The 19,706-nt window shown below is 44.4% G+C and overlaps 1 protein-coding gene across 1 annotated transcript in view; it reads left to right on the forward strand.

The window, feature by feature from the left end:
* Positions 1 to 19,706, forward strand: part of LOC135234582 (receptor-type tyrosine-protein phosphatase gamma-like) — a 292,580-nt gene that overhangs the window by 52,201 nt on the left and 220,673 nt on the right. Inside the window, exon 2 of the mRNA XM_064299308.1 lies at positions 4,062 to 4,166. Coding sequence (XP_064155378.1) covers positions 4,062 to 4,166 — 105 coding nt within the window. The remainder of the gene's footprint in view (positions 1 to 4,061; positions 4,167 to 19,706) is intronic.

A 19,706-nucleotide genomic window follows, 5' to 3' on the forward strand; every position in this document is an offset into this window, starting at 1 on the left:
AGGATGTTATGGGTAGTTTGTGCATTTAGTGTTTGGGGGAAAAAAAAAAAAAAACTAAGTATAACCTTGATATAAAGTATGAACACAATTGTCAAGCATTTGTTTCATTTGTCTTTCCTGTATTGCTTATGATTGAAGGGTTATACCGAGTGTACTTTTATTTTTAGACTATTGTCCTTGCCATGTTGCCAGTGAATATGTGGAAAAAGTAAAACTCAGACAGTCTATGAACCTGTTGTTCATTTACATATAAATGGCTTATTTGTTCTTTTTGTTTTACCGATGATAATCTTAGCAATTTGATGATAATCTTAAGGGGCCTCTTGTAGATCTGATCTGGCCTGTTAAGTCACAGTTCTTTTAAGGAGCCATATATTGAATGCTTCACATATTTATCATTCTTAACTTAAGCTAGGACTGTTGTGTAACTGAAATATAATTTCAAAAGTAGGTGTGCACGTGTGTGTGTATGTGTGTGTGTTTGTGTGCGCACACACAAACACACATGGTTGACATGGTTGTAGATGGATTTTTCAGCTTAAAATGCACAACCAAATTGATCTCTGGCATTGCTGCTATTACAGTTGAATGTATTATAGGGTGACAGTGCACTATAATGGTTTGGGAACTGGGCTTGTAACCTAATGGTTTGCGTGTTCGATTCTCAGGTAGGACGCTACCTTGTATCCTAGAGCAATGTGCTGAACTTGAATTGCTTCAGTATATATCCAGCTGTCAACAGATTGAATGTTAAAAAGTTTTAAAAAGTTGTGTAAGTTGTGAATCTCAGCTGACATCTGTCAGTGTGTGTGTGCGTATGTGAGTGCGAGTGTGTGTGTCTGTTGGGGGGGTACTGTGTTTCCATAAATGCGTGGGTCCCTTTGTTCCTGTGCGTCGGCGCACACGTCCGCTTGTAGGCCTGTGCGGCTGTACAGCCTGTTTTGGCATGGGCTGGAACCAGGGGGACTTGGGGCCTTCTGATCTGGATCACAGCCAGCCCAGACTCTCTCTCAGAGAAGCACCTCTGTGCTTCTGGGAAGGAGGCTGGAAGTGGCCCTCTTTCAGCCTTGACAGGAAAAAAAGGAAGGCTGTGCAAAAAACGAAATTCTGCCTTTAACCCGAAAACACGAACCGGTCCCATCTCCCCTAGATGACTCTTTATAAAGCTATCGCTGCGAGAGGCTCCAGTTTCACAGCCACCAAACGAGCACAACTATATCTGAGTGTTGTTTGGCCATTTTTGACTCGTTTTCTTTTTTAAAATTTAAGTTGATTAAGGTTTCATGCCTTCTGGTGAAGCGGGAGAGCAGGGCGAGGTTGTTGTTATTCTGTGCTCTAAATCGAGCGCGGGTGGGTGTGGCTAGCGACTGTGCAGCAGCCCCGGCCTCACGCTTCGCTGGGCTTCCTTTCAGACCGTGCACATCCTTCCTCCACCGGCTACTGTGCGTGAGCCGTTGCCAAGTGATGGACTCGTCACCAGACCCTGGCAACTGTAGCTATGGGATCCCGCTTGGAGGATGGAATGGCACCTGGTCCAAAAGTGTGGCTTGTCTATGACTTGCGAATATGCTCAGCTTTTATACTTTGTTTAAGAAGACGGTTATAATGTAATGATGCAAAATCTACTATTGTGAAATGGATGACTCATTGACATGTTGCTTTATTGTAGCAATGGGTTATATTAATGGATATTTTGTATCCATTAAAATATCCTCTATTATGTATACACTATGTGATTTTAAAAATACACAGTATAAATAAAATGTACAGTAAACAAAAATGGGCACATTTTTAATATTTGCCTACATTTTAACACATTTGTTAAAAATATAGACTATTTTGGGCTATTTGCCTTGTTTTGACTGAGACGACACCTTTTGCATTCCCTCGTACAGCACATTTCTGCAGTTTGGCCGCGTTGTCGTGAGAATGCTGCAGCGTGCTTTACAGCCGGGGAGGGCACGGCCTCCCCACAGGACCGCTTGAAGGAATTAATGTTCCGTCACATCGGCGGTTTTCGGGGGTTCTCCACGCCCGGCGCCGGCAGCAGGGGAAGGCTCGAGCGCTGATGCTTCCTGACTCGGTTACACACTAGGAAAGCCCCCACGTCACGGCGGACATCGCCGCCATCGCTGGAGGCGCGAGAGCAGAAGCTGTCGGGCCGGTAGTTTGTTTTCCGCCAAAGCGTGCTCGCCTAAACTACCAGGAGAGTGGAAACTGGGAAAATCAATGCAGGTCTTTGCGTTTCCGTTAGCCGAAACGGCTACTGTCATTCACTGCAGGAACGATGACATTAAACATGTAAAAGTTAGGTGGGTAGCAACATTAACAATCATTTTATTTAACCAAATACTAACTCTAGCTCTCTTAATGCAGTGGGGCAACAATGTGGCCATGTTTATCGATTAACAAAATTGAAATGAAATTATTTGCGTGGTGTTATTGAACAACAGTTCACCATGCTTTATTCAGGCTCATTCTCACAATGTGTTGAAGTTGAACTAACAGGATGCACCATTTTATTTTGACTGTGTGTTTTCAGGTGTTTGTTGCCATATATTGTGCAAAAGTGATGAAACTAATTTCATAGGGAATTATAACTGACATATGACTGATGACTGCTAAAGAGGAAGTGGTGTCCGTGCAGCAGAGACCAGTGTGCAAAATGTTGGAGTTCAGTCTGCTCTGTAGGTATAGAAACCAGATCAGCATGACTTTACTTGAGTCTGTTTTTTATGTTGCTTCCCCACAACCATTCCTTCAACCTTCATTTAAATCTTGGGGAAGAGGAGGAGGAGGTATTGAGGAAGAGACCCTCATTTGCGATGCTGCCGAGTTAGAGCCGAACAAACAAGATGTATTTGAACCTAAAACAAGATGTATCTGAACTTAAAATCTAGCTCTGGAATTGTCTTAGCCACAACAATGAGACCATCTCTAGTGTATTTTGTAAATATTCCATGTGTATGGGGCACTGAAGCAGAATGACATCGACCTAGATTGGAGTTAACAGTGGGAACTTTGAAGACCAGCCAGTCCTGGGAACGAGTATGGTATCTGGTGGTATTCCAGACTGCCATATTGAGCATGGAAGTAGCACATTGAAGAGCTAGCATATCAATAAAAACATAAAAGGCTTAATCGATAAGGAACATAGTGTCTGCCATGTCGTACTGACAGAGAGGACTAACCAACTTTTCAAAAATGATTATATAGGATACAGTGATGGGCTCCGTGGTGACCGAGTGATAGACAGCATCTAACTGCTTTAGGGTGGTAGCAGTTACACTATCTACACAATATGTCTATACAATGTGTGTCTATACAATATGTCACCATAGCTTAAACCTGTGGCTCCAAAACTGTCTCAACTGCACACAGAATTATAACGAGCTGTTCATTTTTCTTAATTAGGTGCTTTTTGTCTTTAGGAGGAGGAGGTGGCATTCTCATTTGCCTTTTCTGGCCAAAGAACTTTGTAAATGATAATGCAGTTTGCAGAAAATACATAGCGTGATCCTTCCCTGACTGTCCTGGTTATTGTAAAGCGTATTTCTCCTAATAATACATTTGGCAAAAAGACACTGAAACATTCAGTATGATAGAATATTGCATATGCGATAATGAACACTGCCCCAGCTAGGATGCCTGGGGAGCACTTGAAATTGTCCTGTTTTAATTGGGTCCTTTATTTATTTATTTTTTATTACTGCAGTATTGTTGTTAATGTATGGAAGTGAACCCGTGTGACTGGCTACACTGCATTTGTATTCCCGCTATCATCTTCTCGGTGGTTACTTCATTCCAAATCTGCTGTGTTACAAGTGAACCTCCACAGGACAAGCCATAAATACTGCCGTCTTGGAATGGGCTGCCAAGCCACGGAGCTATTAGTGCAGTTTTTGCATGTTAACGTCTCGCTGGATTTATAGGACAAAGCCTCCTTGACGGAGCTCTACAGTAGATTATCAGGGGGTGGAAAAGTGCAGCGCCGTTCGTCTTCGGTTTGTTGTTCTGGTCTGACTCTTCCTCTCTCTCTCTTTCTCTCTCTGTTCCTCCAGCTCTGACGGAAGGTCAGCCGGGGTCGTCGGGAGCATGGGGTGATGGGAAGGTGGCCGAGGCGAGAGACAGGAGAGCGGCGGAGGAGTCCTATTGGGCGTACTCAGGTGAGCCTTTCGAACCGCGGCGCGATCCCGTCGACGCCCAGGGTGCATACAGAAGGCCACCGGCGCCAAAAACCCGAGGGAAACCATGTATCTGTGCGACCCCCTGCGTATACGACGTAGGGCCGGTTCATACGTTGACCCGCAATGGCCGCTGGGCCACAGTGCAGCACAGGGGGTGTGCAGAGATGCCATTCTATCTATATCTGTATTCGTCCAACTGATAAATTCATTTGTATTTGTAGTTTTATTTTTTTCATTCGGATAGAAACAGGAAGTGGGTATTGTTTAAACCAGAATTGGGTGTTTTTTCAACTGGAAGTGGGTATTGTTTAAACTGTAAGCGGGTATTGTTTAAACCGGAAGTGGGTGTTGTTTAAACCGGACGTGGCATGAAAGGAACTCATTACTCGCTTAATGTAATATCATTGACATCCATCGAATACTACGACATTAAAACAACTCATTTCTTACTAACTTACTTATGAGATTTTACTGCCTACCTGCCTTTGCTCTTTGAAAACTGGTTCTGATCTTCCGTTGATCAGAAGGCTAACCCCTCCCCATTGCCCCAAACAGGGGGTCTGCATCTGCCCGATCAATTTGTTTCGTTTGACTTTGATATTCAGCCAGAAAACAATGTGCTTTGTAGTGTTGTGATTTGTTCCTTGTCTGCTAATGACTATAGTGATTATGTTCCCAGTAGGCTATTACTGAATAGAAAATACAGTATACGAGGGACAGACATTGGGCAATGCATGCAGGCATATTGTGCCTCTGTCTTCGTGCAAATCTTAGCAGGTAAGGTTAGATTTTGCTGATGAAGTAGTGATGCATGTGACAGCTATGTCCACTAACCCGTGCTGTCTCTAGGCTAAGCTGTCTCTAAGCTAACAAAATTATGAACAACATACATTTATTGTCTTATAATTGTGAGTTGGCATATTATGGCAAAAAAAACAACATTGTGCACACTGTGACCAGAATCAACCATGAAAGGTTTGACCTTCCAGAAAAGCATCTCCTGGCTTGTATGTAGATGGGAAAAGAATGTATCAACAGACTCAAAGTGAATGCTCACAACCATATCGGCACCTCATGCATATGCTAATTTATGCCATTTTGTCTATTGCGATTGGCCAGACTAGCCATTTCTCATCTGCATAAGTATGAGGAGAGTATTTGCAGAGGTTTTTGGCACAGAAGGCCACCTTTACACAGGAGCTGTCTAGACTGCAACATGTCCCCTCAACCCCCCCACCCTTGATCCCCTTGGAAGCTGCTGGCTGTAGGTTCTTTATTTTTTTAAATATAAATTTATTTTTTATGAATTTTTCTGCAGAGAAAATATGACTTTGACTGTCCCTTGGAGCAGTATTTGTCAAAGAAGAGCATAAATCTTTTATTGCTCTACCAAGCCTTGGGCACTCAATGATCTTTATTTTGTATATTTAAATATTTCTTTTACACACGTCTGCTCTCATCTTGTCTAACGATATATGCGATACTGCATTTAAAGTGAGCTCTACTGCAGAAATGGAGCAGTTGGAAAACTGGTTCTGTGCAGTCACTGGTCTCTTGAAAGTTGACTTTAACACACCATGGTATATATATGTATGTTTTATCACAAAGATGTGGTGGTGTGATCTTTCACATGTACGCGGTAAACTGTGATGTATGCATCTCAGCAGATGTCTAGCTGTGTGTGTGAGCGTGCGTCTGTGCTCGCATGTGAGTATGTGTCTGTGTGTGCATGTGAGTGTGTGTGTGTGCGCTTGTGTATGAGTGTGCTGTTGTAGGCTATATGGTGTCAAAATGGCATGCTAATGTATGTTCACTACCAGTCTCTGTGTGTGTGTGTGTGTGTGTGTGTGTGTGTGTGTGTGCTTTTGTGTGTATGTGACAATGTAGGTGGCTCTAATTGAGAGTGGCTGGATTCAAGCACCCTGCTAAAGCTCAAAGTAGCATTTGAAATGAAGGCCCATCTCAGGCGGCTGTCACATCAGGTTTTACCTGTCCAGATCCATTATCTCCCATCCCTCCACCTGAGCCCGGGGTATTAAATGACCCGTTCTTTAACCCAAAATTAAAGCAAGTGGAAAGAAAGTACAAAACTGCTTCTAAATGGAGAAGAGCGCACACACAGTGCATTTGCATTAGTTGCAAACAGCAGTAACCCTCATTGTCTCAGCAAGATATGTGCTTTTGTCTCAAATCTTCTTGTCAAATTAGGTTAATGTGGCCATTTTCTATCATTCAACCATTAAAATGATAATGCTTGATCATTAAATTCGATCCAAACGCAAAGTCATTTAGCAGTGTTTTTGAATAGTATAAGTGCTGCTACAAGCTGAGCTTCCTTTGTTGGCCTCCTCACTCTTTTCTTTTGGGTGCATTTTGATGTGACTGAGCGTAAGCTCCTGGCACTGCTGTATACGAAAGCTCCAGCACTGCTGTAAACTGCTGTATAAAACAGCTCCTGCACTGCAGTGCAAAACAACTCCAGCACTGCTGTATAAAACAGCTCCTGCACTGCAGTGCAAAACAACTCCAGCACTGCTGTATAAAACAGCTCCTGCACTGCAGTGCAAAAAAACTCCAGCACTGCTGTATAAAAAAACTCTAGTAATGCAGTGTAAAAAATCTTCAGCACCGCTGTATAAAAAAAGCTCTGGTACTGCAGTGTAAAAAATCTCATTTTAATCTTTTTGCCTGCATGTGTGCTTGTGTACCACGGCGACCCCCTGATCCTGATCGATAATTTACAGTAAAGTGCTATTTCTTGGACCTTTTGGAGAGAGACCTAAGACCTCAGCATAGTTGTAACATTATCCTGAAAAAATGCTAGAACTCCCAAAATGCCAGCGTGGAAACAGAAAAAAGTTAAACTGCCTTAACCGGTTAAGGCATTTTATGCCAATGTCAGGCCTGCAGGTTAAAACACCAGACGATCAACTTGCGAAGAGGCCAGTGCTTATCTCTTGTATTCTTATATTTTTGGTTTAACACAACCCAAGTTGGAAGGAAGACAGCTGCAATAAGGGCGCACTGCATATTTTTTTCCTTTCAAATTTGAATGTTAATTTTCATGCTGGAATATCATTTTTTTTTTTTTAAACAATTTGAATAGAATTTGAATATCAAACCATTGTGTGACAGCCCTACTTTCCATGTAATAAATTAGTTTCACCACAGGATTTAAAAACAAATTTTGTACCAGTTTTTGTTGAGGGCATTTCATGTATGTTGCACTAGCGCTATACAGTATATAATAAATGTACATAAAATAAAACAGAATAAAAACAAGCTTGAAATAAAAAAAAAAACAGTAATGGAATTAAAACGGTTAATAAAACGTTGAACATAAAAATTGAGGATTGAAGTTTTTAGACGGATGTGGTTCATCCGAGTTCTCCCCGTTGACCTGAAGGTCCTGCTGAAATGGCAGACCATCGGTTTTACATTTGGGCAGATAATTATGCTGCCCGGTCTGCTGTGAGCTCTGATCAGTAGAGGCTAATTAGGACATAAGTTTGCATCTGTAATAGGGAGTAAAAGTCCCGTGTTGGGACTCTGGGAGCACCAAGGTCGATTGGGTCAGAATGATCCGGAATACCTTTGGCTCTGAGAGGCACTGGGTTGCACGTAGACGCACGCGTGCGCACGCTCGCACCTGTGCATAGCTTGTTTCTTAAACTGAAATGTCAATGGTACAATTTATTCAGTTTCCTTTCAGAACCAAACATACGAATTATTATATCTTTAGAACTTTGAGACATAACTTTTGTTGGTGTGATGCTTTCTATAGTTTACGTAGATTCCTTGTATATCTGAATAGCCTTAAAGCCAGGGGCCCCAGCCCTGGAGGGCTGCAGTCTTTGCTGGTTTTTGCGATTTCCTTTCCATCACCAGCCAATTTGGGCCTGGGAAACAAGGCGTGCAGATTCTTCAGCGAATCAATTAATTAAATGACTGCAAAGCTATTTAAGTGCAGGGAACACATCAGAAACCAGCAGATGCAGCTGCCCTCCAGGATTTCAGCTCTCAGGATTGTCAGATCCCAGCTTTAAGCTTAATATACATTAGTTGGCATCGCCCTCTAAGAGTTGTGGTAAGTCTATTTGTGCTTCCCGATTTTGAATTTGCTCTGTATTTGAATGTAGACATTAGCCTCAATGCGATTTTCCCCATGCCGTGGCCTTTAGTGAAGGTCTAATGCTTGATATTCCAATTACAGGCAGCTGTGGGGCCTTAATGTGGACACAGCAAATCCAGCCTCATGCTGGCTTCACAAATATCAGGAGTCGTGAGTTCAGACTGCGGAGCGAATTGAGATCTGTTTAAAAACTTGAGCGGTTTGTCCTTTCTGTGTTTCTTTTATTTATGCAGCAGGTGGGTTGTGCCCTTTCCTTTCAAATACCATGGCAGGCCGATGCCACACACCACAGAGTGCTCCCCTGAGTCCACACCTCGCCAGTTCTCAACCTATCAGCAGAGGTTTTCCTGATCAATCAGGAAATCCTGATTTTCAGGCCGTAAATGTATCTGGTGCCGCTAGCATATGGCTTAATTGCTGAAGGTTCTCAACTATCAGCTGTTAGCACGGAGGCTCTTGATGTTAGCACTTACGCCACACCATTGTCCTTGCTACGAAAAGCCCGATATTGGTCTGCAGTTGTATAAATGGCCACCCTCCCCCTCATTTTATTACATTACAGGCATTTTAGCAGAAGCTCTTATCCAGAGCGACTTACACAACTTTTACATAGCATTTACATTGTATCCATGTATACAGCTGGATATATATACTGAAGCAAATCAGGTTAAGTACCTTGCTCAAAGGTACAACGGCAGTGTCCTACCCAGGGTACAACAGCAGTGTCCTACCCAAGCCCAGCTCCTTACCCACTGTGCTACAGTGCCCCTCCTCTCTCTCTCCCTCTCGCTGTCTGTTTTTCCGTCTTCTGTTTGTTTGGATTATGCAGGGGGGAAAAGTGTAGCAGCATTTTACAGCGGAGTCCCGTCACAGGCTTAGTTCTTGGCTCAGAGCAAGCACGCTCTGTTTGGGCTCGGGAAGGGGGTGGGGTGCGGTGGGGTGGGGGTTCGGAGCCTGCGGTGGGGTCTTGGGGGGGGGGCAGGGGGAAGCGGCACATTATTCCGCTCGCTGAACGACGCCTCCTTGGGCTACTGAATTCACATTAAGCAAATCTGAGAGGACATTATCTTTAAGCCCAGAAAATACGATTACATTGCTCGGTCTCCTTTGCAGTGTGTTTTCTCCCTATCTGTCATTGTTCATTGCCTCGGCTTTAACGCGGAGCAAAGGAAAACCATTTTAAAAACTCTCCAGGGATTTTCCATCATCGCCCGGCTGTGTGCAAAAACTTTAAAAAGACGTCGAAGGATGATCTGCGAAGGAATTTGAATTCTAATTGCAGCCGAAGCTTGTCCGTCACTTCAACGCGTGACACATACAGAGTCTGAGATGATCCACGTCCACCTCTTCAGTGCCTGCTGCACGGAGGGAACAGTTGGTTTTCTCTCCCCCTGTTGATTTAAGTGACAGGGAGCCCTGGGCTAGCCGCCGCGCGCCGTTAGCGCGGCACTTTGTCGGTAAACAGGCTGCCGCTACGAGCCTCGTGCGCTAGCGATTGTTTTCATCGTTCACTGCAGGCGTGCGTCTCGGTGCCGTTCTCTTTAAAGGTCTTTGACGGGTCCTCATGTTAAATTCAGAGCTGTCTCCCGAATCGCTCATTTACTTTAACCTGCGGAAGGTTCTTGTGGCACTGAAGAATGCAGTTCAAAGGCAAGTGAAAAGTTGAAGTACCACAGCACCGTATCTGCGGTGACAGGTTTTCGGTAATGATATATTTCTATTATTTCAATCACATGTAAGCCGATGCTTGATAAACTGCAGCACAGCAGAACAGTGAATCTTCTGAAGAGGAACTATCTGTAGTAGATAAATTGAGGGAGGGATTCCATATTTTCAAAAGGAGCCAATTTCAGTCGTATTCAATACATTGAACATTAGGTTATGCAGTACAATACAAACAGTAAATGACATACATTTATTCTTAATGGTGCGCCCTTTAATTATTGTTATTCTTTATTGCTGAGCAGAGAAGCTTCTCCTAGGAAACGGAGACAGCTCATGACTTTCTGCTGCAGAACGTGACGTCAGCTCTGGAGAAGCAGATATGTGATTAGTTCCTTTTGCTGGGGATCTTGGTCTTTTGTCTCAGCTGGTTAATTGTGCCCCTTGCGGTGCACAGTGGCCGGCAAAGGTCCAGGTTACATTTTGCCAAGCTCATTCTTGTCCGTTTACAGAGCTCGCCCTATTACATTACATTACATTACAGGCGACGTACAACAAAGTGTATAACCATAACCAGGAACAAGTATGACGAAAACCCTAGAGAGAAGTACCGGTCCAAGTGCAGGGAACAACCGCATAGTTCAACTTGGACCCTGAAGGTTAAACTGATTAACACTAACACAACAAGAATGGCAACAACGCAGTCTATGGAAAAAATACAAGCAGTAGTTAAGACAGTTAATGCACCTAAGTCACCTACGAAACAGCTGCCTAGTTACAACCCTAAGCTTACAGTCATTTACAGGGGGGTAGGGAGGGATGGGGAGAGGTGCAGCCTGAAGAGGTGAGTCTTCAGTTGTCGCTTGAAATGGGTCAGTGTCTCAGCTGTTCTGACCTCCACGGGGAGGTCATTCCACCATCGTGGGGCCAGAACAGACAGGAGACGTGTTCTGGAAGTGCAGGTGCGAAGAGGGGGAGGTGCCAGGCGTCCTGAGGTAGCAGAACGGAGGGATCTGGCTGGCATGTAGGGTTTGAATATCTTGTGGAGGTATGCTGGGGCTGATCCCTTGACTGCCTATATGGACGCATTCAGGGTTTTCAGGGGATGACGGGTAGCCACGCCCATCCCCGGGTCTGGGGTGTTGACACTCCAGCCGCTGTTGCCAAGCAGTTTCATATATGGAGGAATATAATATTATCACAAGCCAAGCCCATATTCATTTTCGACTTCGCTTATTCCTTTGATAAGAAAAAAAAAATCAATTTGCATTCAAGTGAGTTTTACAAATGGTTGAAGGCTCTTAAAAAAAAAAAAATACTGCAATGGCAGAAGACTTTAGTGTTTTTTTATTTTTATTCACTGGATATTAATTTTTGGCCCAATGTTGTTTTCTATAGTGGTTACATAAATGGCACCTGAAGGCAATTTCATATTAACTGGAGTGTTTGAATTGAGAGCTTTCAGGCATTTGATTGGCAGCAGAGGAAATGAAGATTGAAAATGGCGATATGAAGAATAGGCAGATACTACTTTAGAAAAAAAAAAAAGCAAAGAAAGGTCGTTATTCCTCGCCGTTCTTCATTCTGTCGATGGCCATGTGAAGCTTGTGGTATGAGCAAGAATGTCTTCCTCAAGCATGCTTTCAAACCGCAAAAAGAAAAAAAAAATCTTAATTGGGTTTGCATTGATGGGCTGACATCCCCCCCCCCCCACCACTCCCCATTTCCATACGAGAAAATGGGTAAAGAAGCGCCGCGTGTCATATACCCTGCTGTGTACAGATTACAGATGTGATTACATTTCTCACGAGAGCGGGCGAGCTGTTCGTCCCTAGCGCCCGCATTGTGGGTTGATCAATAGGGCTCTTAGTTAATGCCTCTGTGTCCTGTGCCAAACCAATGACATTTGATGCATGCTAATTGGCGGGATGGGTGTGTATGAGGCGACACTGAAATGCCTGCAGGCATTTAGGAGACATTTTATGTCCTAAAATGTTTTCGGCTGTTTGTAAAGTCTGAAATATTTTACTCGTACCCTCATGTATTGACTTTGCCTGTCCTGTAGTAACGTATTTAAATGGTGAGTTTGGGTATTTTGGTAATTGTGTTTTACGTGGTCATTGGCGGGGTCTGCTATCTATACAGGACTGTTGCAAAGAACAAAGATCTCATTTTTGTGTGTTTGATCCTTTGACACTAATCATTGTTTTTGAACCTTATGACACTGATCAGTGGTTGATCTTTATAACATTGGTAGGCATGTTTGATCTTTATGACTCTGAGCAGCGAGTTTAATCTTTATGACTCTGAGCGGTGTGTTTAATCCTAATGTCATTGGTAGGGTTGTTGATCCTTATGACATTGATCAGTGTGGTTGATCTTTATAACATTGGTAGGTGTGTTTGATTCTTACACCACTGAGCAGTGCGATCCTTAGGTATTGGCAATGGCCTTGTACCTGTTCCTTGCAGACTTTACCTGTTGATTTAGCGTGCTCCACAGTCAGTAAGTTCTGTGCTTTTAATTAGCCCAGCTGGGAACATGCTGCATTGACAGGATATGAAATGACCAAAATATGCATGAGCTCTTCTTCAGACAGTCTGTTTAGCTACGTGTTTGACATTGCAGAATGCTGCCTCCGGGTTGTTTTCACATATTGGATTTTTTTTGGCTTTAGAAACAGCTACAGTTACATCCTGTTGAGTATTTTAAGGTAAACTATTGACAGTCCCAGATGCCTCTTAGAGAAGTAAGCAAATCTGAATTCCTTGTTTGTCTTTTTGAATGTTTTCCAATGAAAAATGCTTTAAAAGGGATTCTTTTCCCTTCTTTAACATTTTATTTGATTTTTTGTGTGTGTGTGTGTGTGTGGTACTGTTTTTAAAAATTGGCACCTAGTGTGGAGCTGGGGCGACATAGCTCAGGAGGTAAGAGCGGTTGTCTGGCAGTCGGAGGGTTGCTGGTTCGATCACCCGCCCTGGGCATGTCGAAGTGTCCCTGAGCAAGACACCTAACCCCTAATTGCTCCCAACGAGCTGATTGGTACCTTGCATGGCAGCCTTTCACCGTTGGTGTGTGTGTGTGTGAATGAGTGAATGCAAGGCATCAATTGTAAAGCGCTTTGGGTGAAAGCCCTATATAAATGTAGTCCATTTACCATGTACCATAGCTGAACATATCCAGTGTCCAACTATTAGCAGCCATGTTCATTGGCGAACCATTGCTGATTTAGGAGAGTAGACATCCATGGTCCTCCTCCAGTTCACCTGGTGTCGCCTGCCTGCCTCATTTCACACCACAGCCCACAGCCAAGCTCGCATAGAGAAGAGTCTGAGGAAGACCTTCCATATGCAACCAGCAGTCCACGGGGGCCCGATCGACAGGAAACACAGACTCCTAACAAACTGAACCCTCCTGTACCCTGGGCGACACAATCGCCAATTTTGCATTAGTGGAGCGACTGGCCATGGTCGGCACTGGCATGGTGCCTTAATGAATGAGACACCCAGCAGTCCGAAAGTTTCCATTTAAAATCATTCCGAATACCTTCATGTTCTGCTGCTGGTGGAGTTCTCTAAGGAAGGTGATGTCACCACGGGATCCTCAGTGAAACTGGATTTTGTTGCCTTTACCGGGGGACCTTAGCCTTGAGCTCAGCAGGCTAATCTTATCGCTTGTTGTGGAGATCGGCCAGCGAGGGCAGACCTGCCCCCCTTCCATTTGCACCAGCGACTCGGGTAATACGGCTAATGCATGTCAGCCTTCTGTGGTTGCTGTGGGAGAATATATCCTGGAGCTTAGGCATGTGCATGAGTTGGCAGCACGTCGCCATTCACTACAGTATGTGACATAAACCCGCAGTAGACCTCCGACCGTTACATATTTTTATGATGTCAACAAAAAATTTAAATAGACTAACATGACATAAAACAAGTGCATTTTTGTGACTGTATATACATTCTGTCCTAAATGACCAATCAACCAATAAAAATAGGTGCATTGTCCCTGAGGTGCAATTTTGTTGTAGCCAAGTCGAAACAAATATAAATAAATCCAAATAGAAATAAATGAAACTCTGCACCAAATTACCCCAGGTAATATTAATGTGGGGTGGCATGAGTTTGCATGTTCTTCCTGTGTCCCCACAGGTTTCCTTTGGGTACATCATTTTCCTTCTTCAGTCCAAAGACATGCAGGTTTAGCTAATTGGATTTCCCATAGGTATGAGTGTGTGAGTGAATGGTGTGTGTGCCCTGCGATGGATTGGTGGGTGACCTGTCCAGGGTGTATTCATATTGCTGTAACAGCTCTAGGGATAAACTTTCTGTGCTTTCATGAACCAACATCCAGAATTTCTGAGCAACTAAAATTCAGCCCTTTAGCATTGTTTGGTACAATTACGCACACACGACCCAACTGAAGAAAAAAAAAACAGATATGTAAATTAAGTAGTTACTTTACTAACAATTGCGGACCCTCTTACCCGGGGCCCTACATCACAAACAAATAAAGTGCAAAGATCAGGGATGGAAGTGAATTAATTCCACAGAGGGAGAAAGTAGAGGCAGGAAATGCCAAAAAAGTACAGACACATTTGAGAAATTGTCAGCCACCCTACTGAACAATAAAATTATAAAAGTTTTTCAAACGAGAACAAAATTTCTTTAGCGAGCATTAATCTAAATTGTGCAAACAAGTACAAAGAGCCTTGGGGCCTGCGAATAGGAAAGACGTTCAGCCCTAATCAGGCTAGGTTAAAGAGAGGATGAGGGTTAGGGGCCAAAGGGGACCTTCGGTCGACTGAAGATCGTCGACGTCTTTGCTGTTCTGTGAGCTCTGGGCGGCTCATTCCACCGCCGGGGGGGCAGAACAGAAAGCAGTCATGACAGGGATGCGCCGGCTCGGAGAGGGAGGGGGCAGCCGCACCTCCCATTGCAGAACGGATTGTCTGGCTGGTGTGCAGGGCCCGATGATCAAGGTTTGGAAGGGCAGTCGCCTTAGCAGCCTGGTAGGCTAGCATCAACGTTTTCAACAATATCTTAACCAGAGATTTTCCTCTTAATGAGGACCACAGTGCCCACAAAAAAAAGTGTTAGAGCTCACGCAAAATAATTGCTGCACACTGCTCTGCTTGTCTACCAACTCATTTTTTTTTGGAAGCTATCGTTGTTATGATATCATTTCATTTTTATCTGGTTTTCTCCTCTCTCTTGTGCCAGTGGTGAGCGCTGCCTAAATGGCTGGAAAACAAAAGCGCGTTCTTTGCTTTTCCGTCCCCTCGGTCCAATGGCGGCTCCTTCCGAGCGCCGCTATCCGAAGCACTGCAAACCCCTTGTTAGCGCGCGCTTGTTACGCTGTGTGCTTAGGCCTCCAGCTCCGCCGCTCGGGCTCGGTAAAGACCGTAAAGCCGTTTGCGTTTTTATTGTGATCTGAAATATTTTGGCAGGATCGTTTTACATTAATTAGACGGACTAATTGCGAAGCAGCAGGACCGCGGACGCGGAGACGGAATCGGCGATGCCCGTTGCCTTAAGAAGTAATTATTGCCTCCTCGCGCTGAACTGGCAAGGGCAGTCGCGCCGAAGCGGCTAAATGTTTATTAATAACATGTTCTGAGGAGAGGAGACAGAATGAGAAAACCAGCGCAAGGCCTGACCGGGCATATTAATGAAACTCTGGCTGGGTTCGTGAGATTTCCCTTTCTCTGGGATCCTTCCATTTTCTCTTCTCTTCCGCCGTTGCACCCCCCCCCCCTCCCCCGGTATCTCTCTTTGGGGCGTGTCAGCGCCCCACGCAGTCCCGATAAGGACGCATCCCAACGAAGGCCACCTCGGTAGCGAAGCACGCCGTCAGTGGCGAGGTGACGACTATTCCTTTATCTCCCTGCCTCTCACGTTCTCTCTATCTCGATTCCTCTCTCTCGCACACATGCCCCCCCGTTCTCATTCTCTACCCTTCTCGGTCTCTCCCTCCTTGCTGTCTCTCTCTCTTAAATTTACACAAATTTAGCAAAGTTTCAAATAATTTATTCATGTTTTAGCTTTATATATGCGATGTATATATCTCTTGGCCACAGGCAGCTCATATTTAATGTATGCGATATCAGTAGTGTGCGGTAACAAGTTTGCAGGGTGCAATGTGAACGTCCATGATGCTGGAACAGGTTTCGTTTCAGTTTCTTTGAGTTTTTTTTCTTTCTTTACATTTGTTCGAGTGTGCGCCACGGAAGATTGAGGCCCGCCGTTGCTAAGGGAGATGCCCAGGCTCCTCTCTAAAACGGGGGCCGCCGCGCGGCGGTAATAGCGCAGTTTAGTCTGCAGCCGGTAAGCGGCCGGGTAATTGAATATGACTCTGCGCAGTCTGAGTAATCTCTCTGTTTGAGAGTGTGACCCCGACGGGCTCGCTCCATTCAGCGATAATACTGCATGCGTTGTGTGTAGGAGCCCTTTCAAATTAACCGCATAGGTCACATTGAAGGAGACAGAGGGAGACTGTGAGAAAGTGAGAGAAAGAGAAAGTTACGGAAGACTGCAGTGATGACACTGTTTCATGGTGTGACATAGATATTGCTGAAGATCTGCACGGGGGGGTGGGGGGGAGGGGTCAGTGAGATGCCTCTCTCTTCCTGTCATGTCTGCCACCCGCCCCCCTGCCCCCCCCCCCCCCAATAAAATAAGTGAAGAATGTGTTCGCCCGCTGCACTCCAGGATGTCTCTTCATTTTCCACTCCGCCTGTCCCCTCATTCTCCCTGGGATACGCCTTGGTAACAGGGTTGCCGCAAGAGAAAGACCGCTGGGAGGCTGGATTGGAAAAACTGGCCTCTCTCTCCCTCCCACTCCCCTGGAAAGGGCATGGAAAGAGATTGGGCCATTTCCAGGTGCTAGACAAACAGGGCTGTGAACTGTGTTGGCGTTTGGGAGTAAACCCAGAGGACGAGGCCGAGCAAACCACCTCAGTATCCCCCTGCCTCCATTAAGGTCATGTGACGCACTCCACAGTCAGTTATGTGTGAGCAGACTATGATTGGCTGCTGTGAGCCACTGTAAAGTGTGATGTCACAGTGGCTGCCCTGTCATTAGAGGACTGGGAGTTCAAAGGCTGCCTGGGCTTGTTTGGTGTTGCTTCCCGGGCATGGATTCAGCACAATGATCCTGCATTGTGCTCAACCGCCATTTTCTCTGGGCCTTAGAGCTCTACACCACAGGAATGGGATGAGCTACAAACCTGTGTAGGAAGTCTGCCGTGCTCAGACAATGTCCATTTAGCATAATTTACCACGAGAGGCTGTCTGCGCTCAGTGTACTGTATACACAAATATACATAATGTCAGTTAGAAGGCCGACAGATAGTGAGTAAATGCCGTGCATGATTCATAATGCGTATATGGACACAGAAGACCGTTTAGGCAGTTTATTGTGTAAACTGGAAAGGGTCCAACGCTGCGTTAGGCCTGGACTCGAACAGCGGACATCTCTGCCTCCGCTGCGCGATGTGGCAAGCTGCTCCGCGCGCTGACAGCGAGAGCCGAGCGCAGGTCACACCAGAGGCAGTCGACAGCGGCGGCGCCCAAACTTTCCGCCGCCTGCGCGGGTCGCGGGGGGAAAACAGCTTGTTTGCCAGGCCCGCCCTTTTAAATAATAGATCTGAGATGAAGATATCAGCAGCAGGTGAGGCAGCCAGGCCGGCAATATCCTGCTCCGCGGACCTGAGGAGAGTTTAATCAGCGACGCACGCGCTCAGAAGAATTTCCGCTGGCAAGAAACCCTTTGATGGTTGGCGGAGGAGCAAGATTCCCCCGAAGAGCAAATTCTGATTAATACTCACCGCGGGTGTAAATATGAGGGGAATTAACCATACACGTGCATTTTCCCAGCCCGTTATTGCTCAAAGCCATGGTTCAAAGGTTGCAGGGGGGAAAGTGTTAAAAGCAAGCTTTTTATATTCTATCACGGCGACCGTTGTTCAATTATGAGACTGGCAAGCGGCAGCTTGTCCCTAGATTTGATTTAACCTTGGAAAGGACTGGAGGTCAATTCCACTCTGCCTTCAGATTAATTACTTCTCTTCAGTTCCAGAGTAGTTTGAATGGGCTCCATTTTAACTGTTGTTTCTATCATTTACACCACTGTTGTCTCGTCAAATAAAATTATTATTTAAAAAAGAAGAACATATATAGTTTGGGAAAGCACCGTGTGCTTGTACGTCAGAATGAATACATAACATTGGTTATGTTATGTTTTTCCTTCCGAATTTGATATCTAGTAGGCTCACATAAAAGCTTTTTTTTTTTTTTAAGAATTAAATGTATTCTGAGCCCTCAGCTTGCAGATTGCAAACATCATATTGTCGAAATAAGGGCAGAATCCACACATGGATTGAAATGATTGTGCACCCATTAAACCATCTCAAGGAGGAAAAAATTATATCCGATTCATAAAACAGCCACAGTGGATGGAAAGCATACGCAATTGCAATACAACAGTGCGCCGTGTGGATCCATGCATATTTAAATTGTTATCTACACATATTTCAGTGGAAAACGTACTATTTGTTATGCAAACTAGGCTCACAAAGATGAACCCAAGTTAGACTACCACTAATAAGCAGGGATTTGTTTTAAGACCACTTGAAACTTGGCGTTAATGCGGATATTCCTTCCCTGGGGTTATGGAAACAGAAATGATTCACCTTTGCAGGTTTAGCAATGCAATACTAAAGATGACATTGAACATGCCCCCTGTAATTTTTCTGCTATAATTTAAGAAGGATATTTCATTGTACGGCAATGAATATTTAGATTCCAATTACCATGTTAGTTTAATAAAAATCATTCATTCGAAATGGTGTAGTTCCATGAATTAAGATAGCAAGTTGTTCCTAGCAATACTGATGCGGTCCATTTCCTGGTCATTCAACCGATCTCGTCTGCAACTCTCCACGGTTTTTTTAGTCGTTATTCCTGCAGCAATGCGTGTGCACCAAACTAATAAGTCTTCGGCAAATTTCAGGCAACTTTCCATTTAATGTTATTAAATTGGTGCTTGCTCAACTTCAAAAATAATTGTATCCAGCCTTTGGAATTTAGTGACACCAAGACCTGCTTTTATGTTAAAAAATTCCTCTCAAACAAATGAGACACGGTGTAGCCTGCTGAGAAGATGAAACCTGGGACAACCTTCGCTCAAGTAATGTTTTATGGAGGCTGATCTGACAGAAGCTTCATGTGTCGTAGCTAAAAACGTGGTGAATGACTGCGTTTGTGAACTGTGCAACCTGATTTGCGCCAGCGCCACTGATTTGTTCGATGGCCTTCAAAAGTGTTCCGAGCTGTCTCGCATTAAGCAGGGTGAACAGCGATCAGCGATCTTTATTTATTTATTTTTTGTGCATGTGCCCTTAAGTGTTAAAACGGATAATTAAAAAAGTTTTTCGAAAGTGATGAATTGTAATGCAATTTTTTTTGTGAAATTTGAACAAATGCAAATTTGTTCTTGCATCAAATCAAATTAGTTTGCAAACTCAAATTTTTAAAAAAAGTCAGTGATTAACTTTGCACCTTGAAATGGAGTAAATTCCCTGCGGAGAGAAGTTGGAGCGTGTCTGTGTAACAGTCTGCGTCACCGAAGCGCTCCGAACCTCCAGTTCCACTTTAAGGTCTTTTTTTTTTTTCAAACATTCCCCTCCCACCCCCCCTCCCCCCCCCCCCCCTCTTTTCTTTTTCAGT

This window comes from Anguilla rostrata, chromosome 11 (assembly GCF_018555375.3).
Source record: "Anguilla rostrata isolate EN2019 chromosome 11, ASM1855537v3, whole genome shotgun sequence".
NCBI lineage: Eukaryota > Metazoa > Chordata > Actinopteri > Anguilliformes > Anguillidae > Anguilla > Anguilla rostrata.